This window comes from Ammodytes marinus (assembly GCF_949987685.1).
Source record: "Ammodytes marinus genome assembly, chromosome: 10".
NCBI classification, from domain to species: domain Eukaryota; kingdom Metazoa; phylum Chordata; class Actinopteri; order Uranoscopiformes; family Ammodytidae; genus Ammodytes; species Ammodytes marinus.
The window spans coordinates 14058393-14081553 of NC_137214.1; the positions used below are offsets into that span (position 1 = coordinate 14058393).

General features: G+C 39.2%; 1 protein-coding gene across 1 annotated transcript; it reads left to right on the forward strand.

Moving 5' to 3' along the window:
* The first annotated feature begins 5403 nt into the window (after window positions 1-5403).
* On the forward strand, window positions 5404-23161 carry nxf1a (nuclear RNA export factor 1a). The gene is made up of 21 exons (XM_080035184.1): window positions 5404-5639; window positions 6251-6461; window positions 7734-7911; window positions 8005-8088; window positions 8326-8430; window positions 8731-8808; window positions 9249-9318; window positions 9581-9669; window positions 9767-9874; window positions 9999-10108; window positions 12427-12463; window positions 12889-12957; window positions 13133-13188; window positions 13332-13439; window positions 15299-15357; window positions 17085-17200; window positions 17295-17337; window positions 18479-18557; window positions 22181-22363; window positions 22460-22520; window positions 22804-23161. The coding sequence occupies exons 1-21, from the start codon at window positions 5612-5614 to the stop codon at window positions 22840-22842; spliced, it is 1911 nt and encodes a 636-aa protein (XP_079891310.1). The 5' UTR covers window positions 5404-5611; the 3' UTR covers window positions 22843-23161.

Here is a 23161-nt window from a genome sequence, read left to right on the forward strand (position 1 = left end):
GCAAGGCCAGCGTGTGGATGATAGACTTTGGGAAGACGACCCCCGTGTCCGACACAAGTGGACTTCAGCACAATGTGTCGTGGGCCGAGGGGAGCAGAGAGGATGGCTACCTCATCGGTCTGACGTCCCTCATCTCTTCTCTGAGCCAGGCCATTGGTGTAGCCTCCTGGAAGCAAGAGGGGGGCTGTGGAGGAGAGAAGACAGTTGCATGAAGTACAATCAAATGGAGGCCGCTTTCGACATTAATCTGCTGCCTCATTTCAATGACAGTAGGAGACAACAAAGGAGGATTTGTTTGTGGGGAATCTGTCTTCAGAGGCTGAGGAAGAGGAACGACGAGGGAGTACAATTCAGCTAAAATCCAAAGAAATGGGATTTTTGTTGACTTGCAATTGTAAATATTTTAACAGTGGAGACATTGTTTTTTTTTTTTTACAAAAATATTTTCTCACCAACAATTATTTGTTTGGTTGATCACCAAAAACTCAGGGTTCTCAATTGAGTTGCAACACATGGCTAAGTTAATATGTTCATAGCAGGAAAGTAATCTAATAAATCATACCCCACAAACACGCTCAATGGCTGAACAGCTTTGTATTCTGTCTCTGATGATCAGTGAGTACATCTTAAAAACAATAACCATGCTTATAAAAGAAGAATTCAAAATACAGATGAAGAATATAAGGGATATTACTTTATCTGGGACTTGTATTGTTTACATATGACGCAGTTGAAATGTTGTATCTGTATACAGAGAAATGATGCAAAACCCTTTCACATATTACACGCCAGTCAAAGTTCTGTGAAATAAACAATGAACGCCTCTGTCGCCTCAGTCTTCATCAACATACTTGGAAACCATCCAGGCAGGGGATGGACAAAGGAGTGGAAGCAACATTCTGTATGATGCTGTACCATAACTAAAAACAAAATATATTACATTAGCTTAACAAATTAAATATATACCTCTCCATATGTTGATGAAATAGCTTTTAAAAGCTTTAAATCTCAGTAAAAACTCACAGACCATTATTTTAAGTTTAAGTAGAAATCCCAACTTCCAAAGATACCAAATGAGTAATGGTGAGTTTGGGGGGAAATGTGTACAAATTGATGCATGGGACATGCCATAAAACACCAAAGTTTCAACAGCTGGAACAACTTGACAAAAAATATTTCTCCAACTTTCAAGCTCCATAATAGGGAAAATTCATGGAAACTGGATGTTCGCAATAGCATATCTACACTTATCTTTGACAATATTATTCAACTGTGCACTTTAAATAAAACACAAAACTAAGTCTTATTCAAAGTTCTGGACAAATAACCAGCATCTATTTGAATTAAGACAGAGAATAGAGTTTGTCATTTACATTTTAGGTATACCTGTAATATAGTGAAATGCCAAAAGCCTATAACAATAAATCCCAATTTTTTTAAGTAGGCCTACATGATGCCTAAGCATGGTTGTCTTGCAGAGGTAGGCCTATTAATTTAACTTTATGTTAATTTTGGAGACAGTAGTGTCTGTGCAGTTCTGGGGTTTTTCTATAGCTTTTCCACCCCATAGGCGTATACCAATGGTAAACCAAAATGATGACACTCCTGTCACTATATTGCAGCACCACAAGCTACAAATCACCCTCGAGTAGAACACCTGTAAATTTGTATTGAAAAGTGCTTATCATTTATTTTATTCAGCCTAGATTATTATTTTAAAACAGTTTCAACTAAATGTTTTAGAAGTGTGTTTTATGTTATGTTGGTTGTAAGCCTATTTGTTTTCAACTGTCCATGTCGGCTATTTTATCGAGTTTAAATGTTGAACGTATTATGGGCTCCATGTATTACCCATATAGCTAGGTATTATTACCCAGGCTATGGAATTACCTCATCCTGATGCTGTCAAATTAGTGTAGCCTAATGTGAAAGACCTCCACTAGGTGGCGCCATGCTGTTGCTCGTGCTGTACACAGTTGAGCGTTGCAGACTGACCTCTTATAATAGGTCCATGAAACTGACTGACACCAGCAGAAACAGCGGACACTAGGCTATGCAGAGAACCCTTTACCATCAACAGAAGTACTAAGATAAATAAATGTATCGGTAAATGCTGTTTGTAAACAGTGATTAGCCCGGGATGACCCGCCGTGCTAATGCTAAAAGCTAACTAGCTAAATAAGCTAACTCACGCTCTCCTCACCTGACTGAGGCGAAGTTGTAAAAACACGCGGTTTAAATTTATTATACATTATTTTTGCAGATCATCTTAAAAAAAATTTTAAATTCAGTTTTAATTTAACGGAAAAGCAAGGTTCTGTAGTGGCTGTGTTTTAAGAGTTTTTCCGGATGGATCGCGTGACAGTCTGTCAGAGAAGCTATCCAAACCTGGCAGTGGTCACACGTGTGCTGAATGATGGTAAGTTTGATTTATTGATTATACTAAACAGTACGCTAAAGCCTCTGTCTGGACAGGTTTTTCACGCAGTTTAAGTATTGTAGTTATGGGTGTGAAAACATTATTGACTGGTTATAGTGTCTGATAGGGAAGCAACTCAAGCAAGTTATTGATTAAATGGTAAATATTGAAACATGTATACAGTTCAATTAGCTCGTATCACTGTGGGTGGCGCTGCGCCTATGACCTTTACCTTTGTAATTTGCTTAACCGGTTGCTGCTCATCTGCCCAAACTGTGCCTGCATACATTACTTTGTACTAGCTGACCATATTTTCCGTTTTTTTTTCACTTTCTGGTTGAAGCTGAACTTGGAGTTGAGTGATAACTTGCACACACTATTCTGATGTGACAGGAGAGACACAGGTATTAGATGATTTTGGATACAAAATGTTGCTTTTTTTATGACTTTAATTGTCTGTTTGTTGAGACTATAATGAACTTCCCATCCATTAATGGAAGGCAGTCCCTGATTGGTTCTTGTAGTAATTGACGTCAACATGGATCGATGATAAGTTTATGAGATATGGCTGGTCTCAAGAGGCTAGATTTACTCCAATAGTTTCCAGCTGCAGCCCCAGAGAACGGGCACCTGGGGCCTATTGCATAAAAGTGGAATAAAGATATCCAGGATGATTGATAAAGCCAGCCTGGGCACTTTGGATTAGTCAATTGCATAAACGCCAATCCAGGATGTAAGGGGGCTGCTTTGTCAAGCCAGGTGTAAGTAATTATGTTAAGTGCCAGCCCACAGCTTTCAGAAGTAGACCCAAAGATCGAACACAGATTTACTGATGGAAAAATGGAAAAGACGGCCCATTTTCCCACAATGCCTTGCTAGTTTAAACCGTAAGTGAGGGGGCAGTTCATTTCATACAGGAGATGTATTCTCTACCAAATGTTCTTCATTTCACTCCATGTGTAATGAATTTCTAGAATATATTTAAGTTTCACTTTTTGAATTCAATTACAGAAAAAAGGAATTTTTCATTGATATTGAACTTTGTTTTAGATGCACCTCGATATAGTGATAAGTACAAAGTGAATTTATTTGACCCACACTTGCAACGTCATCTGCCATCGATAATCAATTGTATAAATATAGCCTGCAATATTGAACATCAATTATTATAATTTATATCATCGCATCTTAATCTAATTATAATTAAGTTAATTATAAATGGTTCAGGTTAAATAAATAAAAAATAACTATTTAACTAAATGACAATGCAGTCTTGTATGTGGTACCTTAAAACAGGTTAATGAAACTAAAGCAATACACAGAAGATCATGGAATAACTGTTAAACATCTTGATTTCAGATCGGAGTGACAGCTGACTGAGCCAATCAGGCAACAGAATAAGTTTATCCTTTACGTTTAGCCTGGTCCCGACCAGGCTAAACGTAAAGGATAAATCTCCATGGTAACTTCTGTCCCTCCGCTTTTATGCAACCGGATCATGGCTAACGCAAGCCAGGATAACCGAAATATCCTATGTTAATCCCTTATCCTAGTTTTATGCAATAGGCCCCTGGTGTGACCTATTATTTACTATCTATGGGTGTGACACGGACCCCAGGCGGGACAGAAGTACTCTGGTCGAACGGAAGTTACCTAAACTTTTTTTTTTTTTTACTTTATTTAGACAAATAAACTTACAACTTTATAAATATGACAGGAAATTACGCAATTTATTTATTTTTCGCTTAAAATAACATTAAAAAAACGTTATTGTAAAATTATGACATAAAATCCTGTATGGCTTAAATGTACTTTTGGTGTATACAGCCTAATTTAGTGTGTAGACAATTATTTCATGGAAATTAAGTGTATTATACACTTACTCAATAAGTAATTGACCATTAGAATGAAGTAATTTTATTACTATGTCTAATAGAATCGAATTTTATTTTTGTTAAGGATATCATCGTTATTGGGTATAAATACCTTACATTGAAGAACCAAAGTTTCTTCTCAAAATGTATTTAACAAATGAAACAAAATGCCAAAATAGCTTGTCATTCACTTCTCTTTTGAATGACCGGTGGAAGAAGTCCATTTGCCATGTCTTTAGCCTCCTTGGTAAAATGGGCAAACCTTCTACCGTGCCTGTATAAATAAAGAGAAATTATTGTAGGAATATTGTGGTTGAGGTTTAAAATCATATTTGATATAAACAATAACATACCCATCCAGGTGGTAGTTTTCCAGGAGTACTGTACACGTCCATGACTGTACACCACCATTTTTGCAGGACTGGCATGATGTTCTAAAGTAGTCGATATTCCAAGAATTGAAAATGATAAGATTTTTCAATGTTGTAAGGTCGGTAACTATTATGTCAAAAGGCCAATCATTTTTTTTAAATGTATTTTTTCAATCTTTAGCTAATACATGTCATGACAGAAAGCTCATTTATAATAGGTAGAAAAGGAAACTGACTTCCTCAGATTAAAGACCATAAATCAAGAAAATACATATTTTAGGTACTATTTAGTGAGCCACTCAAGTTTTTTTTTTTAAAGTTATGTTGTTACTTTAGCTCCATGACAACGAACAAGCCCCGCTGCTCGTCTTTGTGCCGTGTCTCTGGATAAATAATTATTCCTGGGGCCCGTTTTTAGCACCTTTTAATGTGTTTAATATCTGCTTGTAACTAAACGGTGCTTTCATTATGCCTTTCCCCGGGAGGTATAGTTGTTCACGGTACCGAAAACCTCCAGGTAGGTTCATTTTAGCTACCGATATCTAGTCGAAAGCTAACGTTAGCAAAGTGTACAGCTGACTTTTACATTTATTGTATTGCATTAAGTGTGAAATGTTTTACTTATCGACCACGGAACCAAAACTTGTTTTTGAATTACCCGCGTCCAGTAGTTGCTCCGGAAGAGTAAGTGTGTAAAAGTTGTGTTTCCGTTGTCTTCCCGTCAACGCGCAGTTGGAGAAGCTAAGCTAAGCTGAAGGCTAGTTAAACAGCAGGTGCTCGGTCCCGTCGTGGTCGCCTTTGTGCTTTTCCTCTCAGCGACTTGGGATATGTTAAAGCTTCTCCCAACGCCACGACTTTGTGTTTCGTGAAAGAGAGATTCGAGGCCCTGCAAATCTTGTTTTTTCAACCAAAGCTGTGTTTTTTTTGTCTAACACTATCGTAGAAATATGGCGGATGGCGGGCACTACTACAACGGTAAGACACCACTTACGAATTAACTTTCATCTCTGTGTTACTTGTAATGTTTTTCTTCAGACCGAGGAGACTTCATGGTGAAGCGAGAGGTCAGGAGCACTGGTTTCATGGGGCTAGGAGGTAAAATTATATCTTGGCCCCCCTGGAGGTCCCATTACGTAACATTATAGAGTATAAGTTATTACCCAGTACTTCATAGTAAACAGTTTTCAAATTATAATTATTATACCAGAGTAAAGGTTGAAGTTTTAAAACAGAATATACTAAATATACTTACTGATTTCAATAGGACAAGGGCCTTTAGCACTTTGCTCTGTCCATTGTATTGACATGTATGCACTTTTTTTCTGAGATGGTAGTGATTAAAGATTTGTTTGTCTTTTGTTTGTTTTTTACACATTTTTAAAGTTTCTGTACATTGCAAGCATAACATACATGTTGCTCCATCCATTCATAATCAATTTTGCATTGTGCATTATTTTCAAAATATTATTCTAATATTGTGATTTATATGCTGACATGATTTACTTGTCACGTGTTTCTATTTGATCATGTACGTTGTGATATTAAACTTATCCTGACAAACGTTTTGAAATCCGTTCCTTTCTCAGAGCATGATGACAGAACCGCACCACAGTTTCGCAACGGTAAAGGCAGGCGAGGAGGAGGTGGCAACAAGGGTCGGTCTTATGACAGGTCCCGCAGAGACCGACAACGGGGAGGTGGCTTTGGAGGGCCTGGACCACGGTCTAGGCTTGATGACCCTGATGGAGATGTAACTATGAGTGACAACTCCCAGGACAGCAGCTCCCAGAACAGATAGTAAGTATGGCTGACTGATGTGTTGTCAAACACGTTAGGCTCGTTCGGTGAGGAGAAGTCTTGTTCAGACCAGCGCAATTATGACGCGCATCTTGCTGAGCGCACATCGTTATGTTTAGACTTTTTATCCGACTTGCACCTGCGGCTCTGGTGCATGAGACTTGAAGTCCCGCGGGACATAGGAGCAAGACGCAGCAGTTGCTCTCCACGGGCTGCGGAGATCGAAATGTTTGATCGGAACCGTCTTGCTGACATGCACAGCTGAGCGCTTATTGGGAGTTTAAACCCCGTGCCTTTGATGAGTTTCCCCAATTGGTTAAGCAAAAGTCTGACATCACCGCTCAAAATTAAATTACGATCCATTCTTTTTGATTTTAATTTATGTTTAATCATTAGGCCTACTCCACAGTGTAAATGCATGTAGGCCTAAGCAGCAACATGTTTAATCAGAGTTAAACTTCCACTAGTCTGAACCCTTGACAGAAGTTTGGAAAGCAATAATTAGTATGCAGGTTTAACTCTCCTGTAGCCTATAGATTTATTTAAATCTAGTTTATTTACACAAACTTGAGTCACATTCATTTGTAGTGAAGTGATATCTTTATACCATTAAGATTAAATCATAGCCTAATTGCCATTGATCTAAATGGTCTGGGAATTGTATGTTTTTACATGTTACACATCGGCATAATAAAGTTCATCATGTCCATCTCTACTTATTAGGCCTACATCCACTTTATCAACGTTACATTTTTACTACTGAAATCACTCATATGTTTTGATATTTAACCTACTTTAACTTTCTTAAGGCCTATCATATTCGTAATGCTAAGGGAGAAATACCAAACCTCCTTTATTTTTTAATAAATAAAGTTAACACTTTTGAGTTGTTGACCACTAATGGAGATTTAAAGCTAATGTTTTGATGACTTCCTGCCCTTCCAGCACAGCAAACACTGGGGCGACGTGGTGCACCTTGATTGTAGAGGGTGTCAGATTTGGTGGCATTTACGCACCATAAAAGGTATCAAAACCGTCATAAAAGATGAGGAATAAAGGGAAAGCTTTGCTTTGATGTTTTTAAGGTCCCAAGAGCATGTTAATGTGTGAAGTCTTAAAGATATATGAAAAGTACTGAAGGAATGAGCAAATGTGTTTAAAAAGGCAGACTATCTTGATGAGCTGTTAAAACATTTTGGATGCGGCTCTGAAGGGTTCCCACTGGATAAAGAAAGAATGTTTCAATATATGGTATTTTTTTGTCTTCTTTAGCACCCCATATGGGAGACCTTTTCGGAAAGGAGGAGACGTACGCTTTGACAGAGACCGAAGACAAGGCAGAGGGGGAGGAGGTGGTAGAGGAGGTGGTGGCGGTGGCTTTAGAGGAGGAGACAGAGGTGGAGGAGGCAGTGGAGGAGGGAAGAACCGGTCGGGCTGGTACAAAATTACGGTGTGTATTTTCACAGTCTCCAAAGGACATCCATACTTGACAATCATAACCTGTTAAACAAGATCTTATATTGCTTTCTTGTCTGTTCAACAGGTACCACATGGCAGAAAATATGACAAAAAATGGTTACTGACAGCTCTTACGAACATCTGTTCTGTTCCCTTCAAACCTGAACAGGTGAGGTTCAACTCAATCTTATGATTATTAATGCTAAAATAATAGATTAAAGATAGCTATTGTATTCCTCAAGTTAATGCAATTTGGGGAAAAACTATTTGAGTTAGCTTCCAGTCCTTTGTTTCGATTTCTATTTGTCTCAGGCTAAAGATTTTAAGAAGAAATTGTTTGTATTGTGGTACACAATATTTGTATGTATAGATTTGAATTATATCTTGTTCTCCCCTGTCTTTCCAGTACCATGTTGACCATAACAGGGTCCATTTTTATGTGGATGAGTCGTCTGTTGCAAATGCTTTGCACAAATGCTCTCACAAGATCACTGACACAGATGGTTACAAGGTATGCTGTGGTAATAATGGAAATCCTGTATTGCTGCTGAAAGTCTTCTCGCGTATATCGTTAGTTATCATGGTTAGATAACATTCTGCGCTGTTAGATTGCAGACAATGGTTATAGTATCATCCTCAACTTTTTATTCCATCAACGTTCTCAGTTTCACAATATTTACAACCAATAGTTTTGCAGCCATCTCTCTATAATGAATATGCACAAATAACACTTAATCTGAAACCATGCACGTGTACAATATATCTCTATTTACTGATCTCTCTCATGATACCTGATGTTTATTTCTTCAAGGTGGAAGTGCACGTCAACCCTTGCGCTCCACCATCCTTCCTCCTTGATCTGAAGCCAGAACAGTTGGAGCACCTGAAGGTGAGGAAGTTATAAACCGTCTGAAGGGTATTAATGAGGCTGTGACAATAATTATATTTTGACATGACGTTTAAAGTTGAAATCTTGTGGTTAAAATTTCTTTAGTCTGTGATTGAAACTGAGTTTGAGAAAATACATGAATTTTGTCAGTATTGATGAGTAAAATATGCGGATTGATGAAAGGATATGTGGTTTTTGGATAATTTATATGCATTTAAGTAATTAAGTTATGATCGTTTCTTAGAAAGGGTTTTGGAGTTGCAGTGATATCTTGTAATGATACATAACATTTTTTAAGACAACTCTTATTCACAGCTGTTAAAAGTGGATTTACCTTTATGCTGTTTAATAAAATTAATTTAAGGAGGTTTCTATTCATTTTGACCGTTCCTTTGCCGTTCAAATGAGGTCTCATGTTTGCTGCTGTTCATTTTTCACAGCAATGCATGGCAAAACGTTTTGATGGCTCCCAGCAAGCGCTGGACTTAAACAACATCCGAACAGACCCAGGTAATTATACTAACTTTAACCCTTTCACACATTCAGGCATCACTGGTAAACCATTGAATTAATAACTAGCTCCCTGTTTAAAAATAAGTTTTAAACGGGGAGCTAGTCTTTCTATATTGCTGACAATCTGGTGATGAAACTGAACCTGGGAGAATTATACATATTTTTTTACTTTACTTTCACTGAAAATTATATTAAATCTTTTACCCAGTTTGGCATATTTGTTCAATATTTTGATCGCAAATTTTATTTAATATGACAGACCTGGTATCCCATAACATTGAAGTCATCCTGAATCGGAAAACAATCATGGAATCCGTCATCAAGATCATTGAAGAAAACATTCCAGAGGTAATGTTAATACAGTGGATTTTTTTCGATATTGTTTGCTGGAAGGCAGTATTGGTGATGGGTCAAACTGAATTTGCTTACACGTCTCTTTTTCCAGCTGACAAGCTTGAACCTGAGTAACAACCGTATGCACAAACTGGACGATCTCTCTGAATTGGTTACAAAGGTTCCAAATCTGAAGACACTCAACCTTTCCCACAATGAGGTGAAACTCTACTGGCTCAATACATTTATAGAATAATGACCAGACAAAAACGGAGCTCTTAACCTAATTTATTTTTCGATCCTCCTCTCACCAACGTGTTCTGTCTTATGTGTGATCCTTCCAGCTGAAGTCAGACCGGGAGCTGGACAAGGTGAAGGGCCTGAAGCTGGTGGAGCTGTGCCTCAACAGAAACCCTCTGTGTGACTTCTTCAAAGACCAGCCCTCGTACATCAGGTCAGTCATCGATATTGGGGGTTGAGGGGAGATTTTATGGTGTGACTGTGAGTGAGGAGTGTGTGACCAAAGAGTTTACAGAAGTGTGCTACAAGCAGCTGGATCCAAGCCTTTTTTTGTTTGTGTGTGAGATGCTTGTACAATAACTGAAACCCCTTTCCCCAGCAGTCAAGGATGGACTTTGAAACCAAGCAGAGCCAACTGACACCCATTTTTCACTAGTGAATTAATTTGTAGTAATTCTATTTATTTTTAATTTTTTCATGTTGCACACGTTTCTTTCTGTACCTTGTACACTGCAATCTAAACATTTCTTACTTCCAAAAGTTGCTGACCGGACGTCTTAACACGCTTCAGTTCCACACTATTTTCCTTTCAGCTTGCTTAAATCTATTACAGGTTAGACACCATCCTCTCTCTGCCAGTTCTTCAGCTTCTCTCTTGGGCATCCTTTCAAACTTTCTTTACGATTCATGGTTCTCCGTGATGATGTACCCAGCACTCTCCTGCAGCTATCCTGGTTAGTTGTCACCTAAATTGTTGTAAAACACCTTTGCACTGCTGGCAATATAAAACTCTGGGAAAAAAATACTATTATAAATTTATATTATTATTTAAGATGTTCAGCAAGAACAACCTTCTTACACAATTTACTGTGAACTCCTTTCCAAAATATGAATCCGAAACAATGTCTTGAGCAGTACTGTAAAACCGTGTAGGTTGTTTATTGGAGAGAGGGCAATCCACAGTGGTTCTGACAAATGTTTGGACCAAACAAAGAAAATCCACAGCCAATGATATCCTCTCCCCTCGTAGCACCTATGCCCAATCGGCCCCCTGTCTCTGGCGAGTATGGAAGGCTGGATAGCCCATGACGGGTAAGATCCCGCCTGGAAACCCTGGGACAACCTAAGGCAGGCACAGTCACGATTACTCAGCCTCAGTCCCCATGAGCTCTGTCTCACTGACAACACAACAAGAAGAAATTGAGAAGACGGGACTTCACAGGAAAAGCTGTTGGGCTGAAGCGGAGGGTGATACATGTCATTATCAATGACCATTGATGAGCCAAAAGAGAGATAGCAGTCAGTCTCTTCCACAAAGTGGGTTTGCGTTGGCCTAAAACAGGTCTCTGCTGTTCAGTGAATGATGTGGAGAGTTTGGGAAATACCCTTAACTAACCTCTGAGGGGAGATGTTCTCTGAACTGGAAATTGAAGTTCAGTTTTGCCTGAAATAAGTCCCAATGAAATAAAAAGTGAAGACACCTCCTCTTCCAGTTTCTGATGGCTGTGACCAGTACAAAAAAGCTCAATTATTAAGTAGAGAGAGCAGAGTTGAGAATTATCACGATAGTTGAATACATGCTGATCTTCCAGTCCCTCTGTAACCAGAGTTATTGGCCCAAATTAATCTAGAAATAAAAAGCCTACTGCATGAAGTCCAGTTTGTGCTAGTGCACAATTACCCGTCTTTTCAGAATTGACGGTGGCTATAAAATACTTCAACTGCTTTGCTTGTGCAGCAAGGGAAGGCTATAGGATGAGCAGAGGGGACTGCTGGGTCCAACTTACCTTGAGGCCTGCTGTCCTTTTTGTTCTGCTCCTTTCTCAGGTTGTATTTCTTTGCTGATAATCATGGGTGTGGACAACAACAACTCACATGATGAATGTTAGACTACTGATGCTAGAGTTTGACATTTTACTTAATTTATTTATTTTGACCCAGAACCTGTTTGGTTTTTGGATTAACACTCAATCCTCAGCGTCTTCGCTAGAGTTTTGGGGAGGAAGTGAACACGAGACTGACTGTAACCACCTCTCTCCCAACCATGCATTAACTTCTTTAGTACTTTTTCAAAACGGATGTTTATTGGTTTCCAGCGCAGTCCGCAGATCGTGGGTCTCTGCATGTTTGTATGTGTGTTCATAGAAAAGTGTGCTTGTGTTGCTTCCCCATGTCAGATCTGTGTATATCTCCATGTTGTGGGAGAGGGTGAGTATACCTGCTGGTAAGTAAACTTCGGGGCGGGAGAGTTGTCGAAGGATGCAGATTGTGAATAAAGGGAGGATGAAGCAGTGCATGACAGTCCATTTTTGGATTTACTTGCATAAAAAGGGACATATCTGTACATGACTGTATTTTCTCAAAAGGAATGGACAGTTAAGCACCTTTTTAAAATAAAAAGTACAAAATGAAATTAAGTGGGTGAGCAGGTATGACTGACAGTGTTATCTGCAGTAATGACCATGATTTATCTGTGTATGGGTCGGTTTGTGATGATAACTTTCTTGCTCCTGATTTTTATTCCTGTGCTAGTGCTGTGCGGCAGAGGTTTCCCCGGCTTCTCAAACTGGTAGGTCAACACATTTATCTCATGTCTTCATCCTTTTGCAGTCATCTTCTCTTTCATTAAATGTTATTTCACTGGTCAACATCTCATCAAACATTAAATTAACAGTCTTTCCAGCAGCATATAATGATGGGGACACCCCACCACACCGAAAATTAAGAGCACATCAAATATCAGAAGAATTAATTACATTTTTATGAAATATTTCTCTCTCCAAACTTAAAAATAAAACGAATAATGGCTGTACATCACACAGCAAAGGCCACATATTTAATGAGTGAGAGGTTTGTTTGGATTGTAATATAGCAACTATATTCATAAAACTGAGATGTGACTAAGGATGCACCTCGGAATACAAAGGGACAGAAAAGTCCACCAATGCTAATTTTGCTCTCGTTTATCATCTTTCCTGTGTGGTTTCTTTTCAGGATGGTCATGACCTCCCCCCACCCATTGTATTCGATGTGGAGACGCCCACCACTATCCCCACCTGCAAGGTTACTTGTTATATCTGATGATGATATTAACTTAACATTTGTAATCAAACAGTTCATTGTTGTGTACTGTAATTAGGTTAAGCTACATTAACTATCTTCAAGTTTTGGTGACTATCATCTCCTCTATGTATCTTACCAAAAAAGTTTTTTTCTTTTCTTTCAATTAACATTGCAGGGCAGCTGTTTTGGCTCTGATGAAATCAAGGCTCTCATCCTTCGGTTCTTGCAACAGTGAGTTTCTAGCTTTCATGTGGACAATCTTCTCACAGCAGTCAGTTGATCTGTGAATAAACGCGCTTCTGATGTGACCCACTAGTCACTGATAACCATCATAAAACACACAAGAACTAACTAATGCTGTGGCTGTGTTGCAGGTACTACAGTATATACGACTCTGGGAACAGACAGCCACTCTTGGATGCTTATCATGATGGAGCATCATTATCTCTCACAACACCCTACTCCACCCAAAACCCCTCTAGGTAAGAAGAACAAACACATACACTTCTGTATACATGTAACATACCACATACAGTCATATGAAAAAGTTTGGGAACCCCTCTCAGCCGGCATTATAATTGACTCTGCTTTCACACAAAAAAGATAAAAGTGGTATGTCTTTCATTTACCAGGAACAGCTAAGTACTGGGATGTTTTCCAAACAAAGATTTTTTTAAAAGCAGTATTTAGTTTTATGAAATTAAATAAAATGTGAAAAACTGGCTGTGCAAAAATATGGGAACCCTTGTGGTCTTGCTGATTTTAATGCATGTAACAGCATGTAAAACTGAGGACTTTAAACACAAAATTGGTTGGATTATGTTGTTAAGCCTTGAACCTCATATAAAGGTCTGTTTAATCATGATAAAAGGTATTTTAGGTGCCTAAATGCAAGTTCCACTTCTCTTTGACTCTCTGCAGAAGTGAGACAGAATACGATCATCAAAACAGCTCCCAAAAGATCTTAAAAACAAAGATTATTCATTGTCATGGTTTAGCGGAAGGCTACAAGAAGCTTTCCCAAAGGTTTCAATTGTCAATTTCTACTGTAAGGAACGTTGTCAGGGAATGGAAGGACACAGGCACAGTTGCAGTTAAACCCAGGTCTAGCAGACCAAGAAAAGTACAAGAGCGGCATATGCGGCGGATTGTGAGAATGGTTGCACACAACCCAAAGATCACCTCCAAAGACCTACAAGAACATCTGGCTGCAGATTGTGTATCTGTACATGGTTCTAAAATTCAGTGCAATTTGCACCAAAACATCTGTATGGCCGGGTGATGAGAAGGAAGCCCTTTCTGCGCCCACGCCACAGATACAGTTGCATGGAGTACGCAAAAGCTCATTTAGACAAGCCAGCTTCATATTGGAAGAAAATGCTTTGGACTGATGAGACAAAAATTAAGTTATTTGGTCTTTATAAAAAGCAGATGTTTTGGTGCAAATTGCGCTGAATTGTTGAACGATATACAGATACACAATCTGCAGCCAGATGTTCTTGCAGGTCTTTGGAGGTGATCTGTGGGTTGTGTGCAACCATTCTCACAATCCTCCACCTATGCCGCTCCTGTTTTTTTCTTGGTCTGCCATGCCTGGGTTTAACTGCCACTATGCCTGTGTCCTTCCATTTCCTGACAACGTTCCCTACAGTCGAAATTGACAATTGAAACCTTTGGGAAAGCTTCTTGTAGCCTTCCCCTAAACCATGACAATGAACAATCTTTGTTTTTCAGATCTTTTGGGAGCTGTTTTGATGATCCCATTCTGTCTCACTTCAGCAGAGAGTCAAAGAGAAGTGCAACTTGCATTTAGGCACCTAAAATAAATTTTCTCATGATTAAACAGACATTTCTATGAGGTTCAAGGCTTAACAACATAATCCAACCAACTTTGTGTTTAAAGTCATCAGTTTTACATGCTGTTACAGGCATTAACATCAACAAAACCACAAGGGTTCCTATATTTTTGCACAGCCAGTTTTTCATATTTTATTTTATTTCATACAACCAAATACTGCTTTTCAAAAAATCTTTGTTTGGAAAACATCCCAGTACTTAGCTGTTCCTGGTAAATTAAAGGCATACCACTTTTATATTTTTTTTGTGAAAGCAGAGTCAATTATAATGCCGGCTGAGAGGGGTTCCCAAACTTTTTCATATGACTGTACATTCAGTGGAAGGGATGCTAAGTTTTTCAGTGTTGTCACTGTTAAAATGTTATGTCATGGTTTACTTTAGATTTTATGCAGATTTTCATCCGTCATTGGCTGGTGTTGGCACCTATCTCTCTTGAGTCTTCTGTATTTCACATTGATTCAATCAGTCTCTCTTCTGGTTTTAGGAGCAGTCTGGGAGAATACCATAAAGACAGTAGAAACCTGAAGAGGATCAAAGACACCAGTGAGTTTGCCTTTTAAGCTGTTGACCAGTCTAAGGCCTGGGGGACACATCCTGCGCCTGCCTTTTTTTTTCGGAGACCGTCTTTACACACTACAGCGGCCACACATTCAACCTCTGACGCCCGTTGGAGGCGCGTCTGCAGTGACGCTCCACTTTAGCTCAGGAGGCTCGCCTATTTTTTTCGGAGTGACGCGCCTCTCTCTCCTTTTCCAGTCTCTCTGCTTTAACTGATAGAGAAATACTATTGTCATATTGTCTTCATACTAGCAGCTTTTGCTGTAGTTTCACCATTTCATGGTGTGTCCCATTCAAAATAAAACTTCCCACAAGTGAAAATGTGAGGAAAAAGAGGCAATGAGGCAAAAGGTATTGCTGTTGAAACTCAATATTAATCATATCTATCTATAAAGCAAGAAATGTCTGTGTGTCTGCCTGTCTGTCTGTGTGTGTGTCTGTGGCTCGCATATCTCTCTGAGTTTTAGTCAGATCGGCATGAGCTTCCGGATATTGCTTGCGCACAGCACGAAGTTGTGCATCCTTCATCCTTCATCCTTCATTTTGAAGTTGTAGAAGTTATCATATTTATATCATGCTGGCGAATAGTAGCTTAGGTGCGCACGGAGCCGACTAAACCCCGCCTCCCTCTGACGGGCGGGACACACACAGCAGACCGACACAGCCTTACTTCAACAACTCCTCACCTGCTCCACCTTTCCGCTTTAGTGGTAAAGACTGCACTTTACGCTATTTTCACTGTAATAATACAACACGATCTCGGATGCTTCCCCAAAATGTTTTATATCCGTTTAAAATCTAAACTGAAAGCCCGAGCACGACCGCGCGCGCACACAAGTCCCACACACCGAGCGCGACCGCGCACGCACACACAGCTGCCTGCTACTGACACGTTAACGTTAATTGACAGCACGTTCTCGGATGCGGGCGCCCCCGCGCACACACAAGCCCACTCCCACACACCGAGCGCGCGCACACGATTCCCCCCCCCAACTCCCTACACACACACACACAGCTGCCTGCTACTGACACGTTGACGTTAATTGACAGTTATCCAAACTCTGTCTTAGCTTTCAAATACCTAACAGTAATGGTAATGGAGTTGACAATGTTGTCTTGGCGTGCAGCATAGACTCCTTTTATACACAGTGCAGCCATTTACTGATTTACAGATTGTATAGGTAACACCTGTACAGCTCGATTCTTCTTTAGGCTTTAACACAATTAATTAATAACATTTTCTGTTTCATTTAACTTAACAAAACACATAGAATTAGTTTGTGGTTATCTTTACACAATACACCAAGGAATGTTGCCCTACTCTATAGCCAACTTCTACAAAGTAAGTTACTGATAATAACCTTCAACAGTGTAAAAAGTTGCCATCAATGATAGCAGTCAAATGTACTGTCTAATATCTTTCTTTGTTTACCTGCTTCCTACGGGCACTGCACTAGTGCTTTATAAAATGACTTGAGACAACTTCATATTAATGGGCTTTTAGAATCAGCACTGCAGCAGCAGCAGCAGCTGAGACGTTGCATGTGTGGCAGAAAGCAGCGAGAGACAGACAGACAGCAGTAACAGACACACTCCAGAGGAAGACATAGGATGTGTGTCCCAGGCCTAAGTGTCTGAGTTGTTGAAAATGAATAATTATGTGATTTAGGATTCCTCCTGATGGTTCCCTCTTTGAATCTCTCTTCCTTCAGCGAGCAGGTTTAAACTTCTGAAGCACACACGACTGAACGTGGTGGCTTTCCTCAACGAGTTACCCAAAACTCAGCATGACATCGCCTCCTTCAATGTCGACGTAAACACCTACACGGTGAGCTCCTGTTTGTTCTGCACATCGTTAGCCTTTCCTGTGATTGTGATCATTTCTGTTTATTAAATCTGCAAAAATGTTTTATTTTTTACAGAACACACTTCTATCATTCACAGTCACTGGGGTCTTCAAAGAAGGTGAGAATTTTGCTCATTGTGTTTTTAAATTGTGTTCTCATCCACTGCAAGCGGTTTTGATTTTGTCACTTATTTAGGGGCCTATGAAATCCGTAATTTCTTTTCCAAATTCAGTTTTATTTTTTCACAAATTCCGTTTTTTCAGTTTTAATACAATTAACACTCATTTAATCATCAGAACGAGTGTCTAATTAATGTGAACAAATAATATTCTAACAATTTAATCAGATATAAGACTAAATTTAAAATACATCACAACATTGCAAAAAAACAACCACATGATTGTAAAACGAAATCTGATTTGTTGGGTATAACAGAAAATAAAGCCATTAATTTTTTGCTTCAAGCAAAACATTAAATATTTTTTTTTACATAAATAATAAAGTCCTTAAAAACTTTTCAAGAATCTGGACTACAGTGAATATTGGACAGGCTTTATAGGTCCATGGCTTTTACATGTGGGAGAGCGCTTCACCCAACAACAGCGGGCTGCAACACCAACCTACAGTCTATTGTGCGACGGAGAGCTAGTTAACATTAGCATCAGCTTTAGCCGACATCACGGCAACAGCTGAATAATGTAACGCATAAAGTTACACTACATGAAAACGGGCTGTAGACGCTAGAGTTATAATTGCGTGTAAGGAAACATTGTTGAGAGAGACTGGAATTTCGTACCGCAGCGGCCGTTCCATAATACAACAACACTCCTTTTAGCAAATACCGGAATATAAGACCTCCCTGTGCTGTGTATCTGCGGGAGCGAGTGGCATTAATAACTTCAAAACAGTAAAAGTTTAACATGATTACGTGCGTTTAGATGCTTTAATCATATGCCAAATGTATAAACAGACCATATCATTAACAATAAATTGAGTTATGTACATTCCAGAGTTACGTATATGGATAAATTAATTAGTAAACATTGAATAGACAGATTTCTGGGAAGGGGTTTGGTGCCATGTGTTACATTACCGGTACTGCAGCCAGGCTCTACTTTTCACAGAAGTATTTTGCCCTTAAGATGACGCCAAACCAAAATTCATCCATAGTTCTGCTTTAATTTAACCCGTGTTGTTTCCCTTTGCCTTGGAAACTGAAATCATAGGGCCCTACTTATTTGTGTCATTTCTTTTTTCAGTTGCTGTAGATGGTAAATCACGAGAGTCCACCATGGCCTTCTCTCGAGTTTTCATCACAGTCCCTGCTGGGACCACCGGGTGAGTTAAAGCGGCAACGAGTAACATTTAAATATCTTTTAAACAGCCTAATTTTTCCTCTGATAATCATAAATTACCTTTAACAGCAAACGAGACCATCAGTGCAAAGAAAGACGTTTTTATATAGTTTTTATTACTGCATTTGATCTGGTCGTACACCCAGTCCGATTTTCGGTTCACGCGTGCATGCTCTATGGTCACATATCCGTATTGGTCGCAGATTTCAGTGTGGCGCAGGAACGTGAATTGAAAAGCCTATCACTCCAGGTGAGGGAAGGGGAGCGGGAGACCAGATCCCAATTCACCAGATGTGGGACAAAGACTACGTTTGTGCGGGACAATGCGGGACAAAGTGCCGTTTTTTTAGCAAAATAAACTCGTGTCACCACCGGTAATGCCAGAGACACGGCTTTCTAAATTAAAAAAACACTATCTTTAGATCAGCGTGCAGCAGTTAAGTTAGCTACTGTTAAACAAATAGAGCATTAAGGCTGCGGCTTCACATTAAAAGCATTTCACTGGCTTCACATTAGCATTTCACTTGACAAACGTGAGTTGGCTTTTATTTTGAAGTAACAGGAAAGTGAACGTTGAAGCACTGCAGGCAGCACCTTCACAGAGCCACTGAGCCCAGCAGCCCGATACACACACACAGACAAACACACACACAGACAAACGGAGACTGCTGTCTCCTGACAGCTATCGGATAAATGCCAGATTATAAAACACGCATTTAAAAAGGGGGGCTCACTTTCAATAACAATGCGGGACAACGTCTCAATTTGCGGGACGTGTGAAAAGTAATGGAAATGCGATCTGGTCATCCTAGAAGGGGAGCGGGAGCCTTGTTTGAGACAGTTATTTGTCGTCATAATGACTGATAACGGGGCTGAACCATCAAAGAAAAAAAAATAAAATGCAATGAAGAAAAGCTCAAAGGGAGAGTGATAGGCGGGCGGGAGGGCGTTGCCAAGCAACGTATACACAATTTCACGCAGCGAACCTAGACTGCAGTGTTTACTCCTAAATGAATGAGCGGTAGCCTACTAAAACAAAGTTTACTTTGCCTCACCAGCATCATCAGATGACCATTATTCATCTGAAATAGTCATTATTTACAACAACATAAACACATTACCTCATCGTGATCCATAACTAACTGCCGTCTCTCGTTCATTCGCTTTGTGTGGGGACTGGGGACACATACTCGTTCAGCTCCGTGAGAGGTGACAATGGATCAACTCATTGCAATCAGGTCAGGTGTAGTTGATGCTGTGTCACTAACCACTCTCACCGAGCCGAAAAGAGTCCGGTGCCCTCACACTTTCAACACACGGACACGCACTATATTGCTTCCTGATTATTTGAATCTTGAGGCCCTGCACGAGCTAGAAAACAGCTTCACGACAGCTGGCGTCGTAAAAATACTACCGCTTTTGTTCAAAGGTGTCGCCAACGTGCCGACTTACTCGTTGTACCTTTAAGTGAGCTCCCAATGGATCGTATCATATTCCTTTGTCTCACATTTTCTGAGGACAGGAATTGGTTCTAAATTATAAACAACATTTTGGGATTTAAAAAAAAATTTGGACAAGCCATTAATAAATAGCACTGTGCTGTCAAATAACTTATTTAATAACAATGATATTCATAATTTGAATTTAATTAAAAACTTTTTATTGAACAGTTCACAGTGTAGATATAGACAAAGATATGACATAGTTTGAGGATTGACCAGAATTGAGTGGTGAATTTGTGTTACACCTGTCCTTAGTTCTCCTTTGGAGAAAAACATCAGCTACCAAAAGGGCTAATGTTTTTTTGTTTTATTATGGCGCCCCCTGGTTTTCATTGTTGCTATAATACCATTCCAGTATATGTCTGCTTTTATGGAAACTGTATTTGAATACAGCTGATCAAATTGTGTATATTAGCAGTTATGGCAGAGTTGTACTTTTAGCAGAGCAGATGGTCACACTTTACTAAACAGCAGTCTGCTTCACAAGACAACACAGACTCTGAACAAGAACCACATTAGTGATTTCTTATTTAACTAGAACACAGATCTTGTCATGTAGAGATGAATATGTATTCGGATGAGCACGGATAATGAGATCGATCTGAATATTTTTACTTCCCGAATAGTCTCGTTATTATTCGGGATTTAAAAAAAATATATTTTGCCTATTATCATGCGCTAAATTGACGCAGTGCTGCCTTAACAAGAGTGGCACCTATCAGCTGTTCATCTCCGCTACCGTGGCGGAGAAGAGAAATACCTGCTGCGTTCATGCATGGGTCCGTGACCCGCGGTCTCTCTCCACTCCGCTGGAATTTTCTGCACCCCGAGTCATCGTCAGCCCCTCCTGACTTTAATTTATTTCCAATCTCTGAACGTGAACATCGTCTCTCTAGTAGCGGGCTGTGTAATATCATTAAATAGACAAAATCGATCTTTAAATATTCCATCTGCAAACACTCCGCCTGTTTAGTTCATACAATCTGTTTATAACTAAGAGATTTGCTGGAAAAAAGTTTAGTTTTTGTACGTAGATCACTAGATTATAAAGCGCTTTTTCCTAGTTCAGAGTAATTATTCATTGAACCGCGTTAGAAATTTAAAAAGAGAGAGATATAGCGCGACAGAGCAACAGAGACAGGGAAATAAAACGGGCAAAATAAATCCATCTAGATCGATAGATCATAAAAGTTAGTTTAGTTAAAATTAAAAGGGAGAAAGAGATGTAAAAATAAAGTGGGCAAAGTTTATGATTTACTGTGATGTAATAGGCCTAATGTTCTATTTCAGATTCTGAATGTTCAGTGTCCCCCAGTCAAAGGTGAAAGGGCTTAAACAGTTCATAAAACTTGTAATTAGAGAAACAGATAAAAAGTACAGTATGAGGTAGCAATATATCTCATAATTAATTATATGCCAATATTAAATCAATTTGAGGCTCTGAAGGGACAATAATTGATGGCGAAAAAATATTCAAACATAAGCCCTGCCCACTTTCGGTTTCACATCCGAATACAGATAATTTTGTTGGTTGAACAGATAATGACGTCTCCGCACACCCTTATTGTCATGCACCTCAGCTTGTTGAATGAGCGACCATACAAACATTCACTGGAAAAGCGTACCGCTATTGCTAATACAACTTGCTGGTTCGAATGCTATTTAGGTACTCAGCTACAGCACATTATAGGTCAGGTAAACATACCTGCAAAGGGCACTTTGTTCCAGTTAGATGCCTGTGTGGTTCTTAATCAATACCAAAAACCCACAATGTGTATAATAAATAAACACAATTTCTCAGTAATACAAGCACACAGTTTTTTTCTGAACAGGAAAAGCTCTAATGCAAATTTGAGTATGTTGCCTGATTTGCACACTGACGAAAAGTACACTCAAGTTGTCTGTTAATTAGGCAAAACTACATTAAAGAAATGCAGTGTAATAACAATAACAATTTCGAGAAAGTGAATTTTTAACTTTCATGAAGGAAGGATCAATTCCAAAGCCATTCTATCAGGTAAGAGGGGGAAAGTTCAACTCCTCCTGAAATACACTAAATGGTCTAATCTTATTGTCTGTCAACTGCGTTTCTCCTATGCCACAGTTTGTGCATCGTGAACGACCAGATTTTCATCCGAATGGCCACAACAGAGGAGATCCGCCGAGCTTTTGTTGCTCCCGCCCCGACTCCATCTTCCAGCCCCGTGCCCACCCTCACTGCACCGCAGCAGGAGATGCTCACAGCCTTCTCAGTGAAGTCTGGCATGAACCTGGAATGGTCCCAGAAGTAAGCCTTGTTTTTGATCATATTCTGTTGGCAATGTTCTTTTTGTCATATTTTTTGCAATAAATTTGAAACATCTCAACATTTGTTCTGTCGCAGGTGTCTGCAAGACATGGATTGGGATTTCAACAGAGCGGCACAAGTTTTTACTCAGTTAAAGGTAACAATGATAAACATGACACAACACAAAGTGCATCATTATCGGGGTGCTCGTAGTGAAGTGGTTAGAGCGTTCCCCCATGAGGCTCAGTCTCGCAGCAGACCCTGTTCGAATCTGACCAGTGGTCGGTTCTCTGCATGTCATTCAGTGCTCTGCCCCATTTGACCTCTGTCTCTCTGCAGTATAAATAAAGCATGCCAAAAAATAACCTTAAAAACAAAACAAACGTGCATCATAATTTTTTTTTTAATAGCAACATGCTCTTTCTGCTTTCTCTTTACAGGCGGAAGGAAAGATCCCTGACGTTGCGTTTATTAAATGAAGAGTTGAATATTACTTCTGTAAAATAAAATCTGAAGTAATTTTTATTTATGGCTTTTGTTTTATCCTTTTACCTTTTGCCTTTTCTTTTATTAAAATTATGTAGATCAAGTTCACTCATGTAAAGTTTTGTTTTCTTAGCCAAAGGGAAACTGCTTCACCTAAAGACTGATAAGATAAAGTTTTTGCTGTCATGTAACCTTTGCTTTTGGTTCTTTTTGTAGAAATCAGTCACTACTTGTTTTCATAAAAATAAAAGCATAAGGCAAGGGTTTTCACTTGTGTTCACATTGATTTGTTGTATTATGTTAAATAATAAA

Coding starts and splice junctions, on each gene's coding strand:
- nxf1a (XM_080035184.1), top strand. CDS start 5,612: ATGGCGGATGGCGGGCACTACTACAACG. Junction 10,109..12,426: donor GACCAGCCCTCGTACATCAG/GTCAGTCATCGA, acceptor TTCCTGTGCTAG/TGCTGTGCGGCAGAGGTTTC. Junction 22,364..22,459: donor AACCTGGAATGGTCCCAGAA/GTAAGCCTTGTT, acceptor GTTCTGTCGCAG/GTGTCTGCAAGACATGGATT.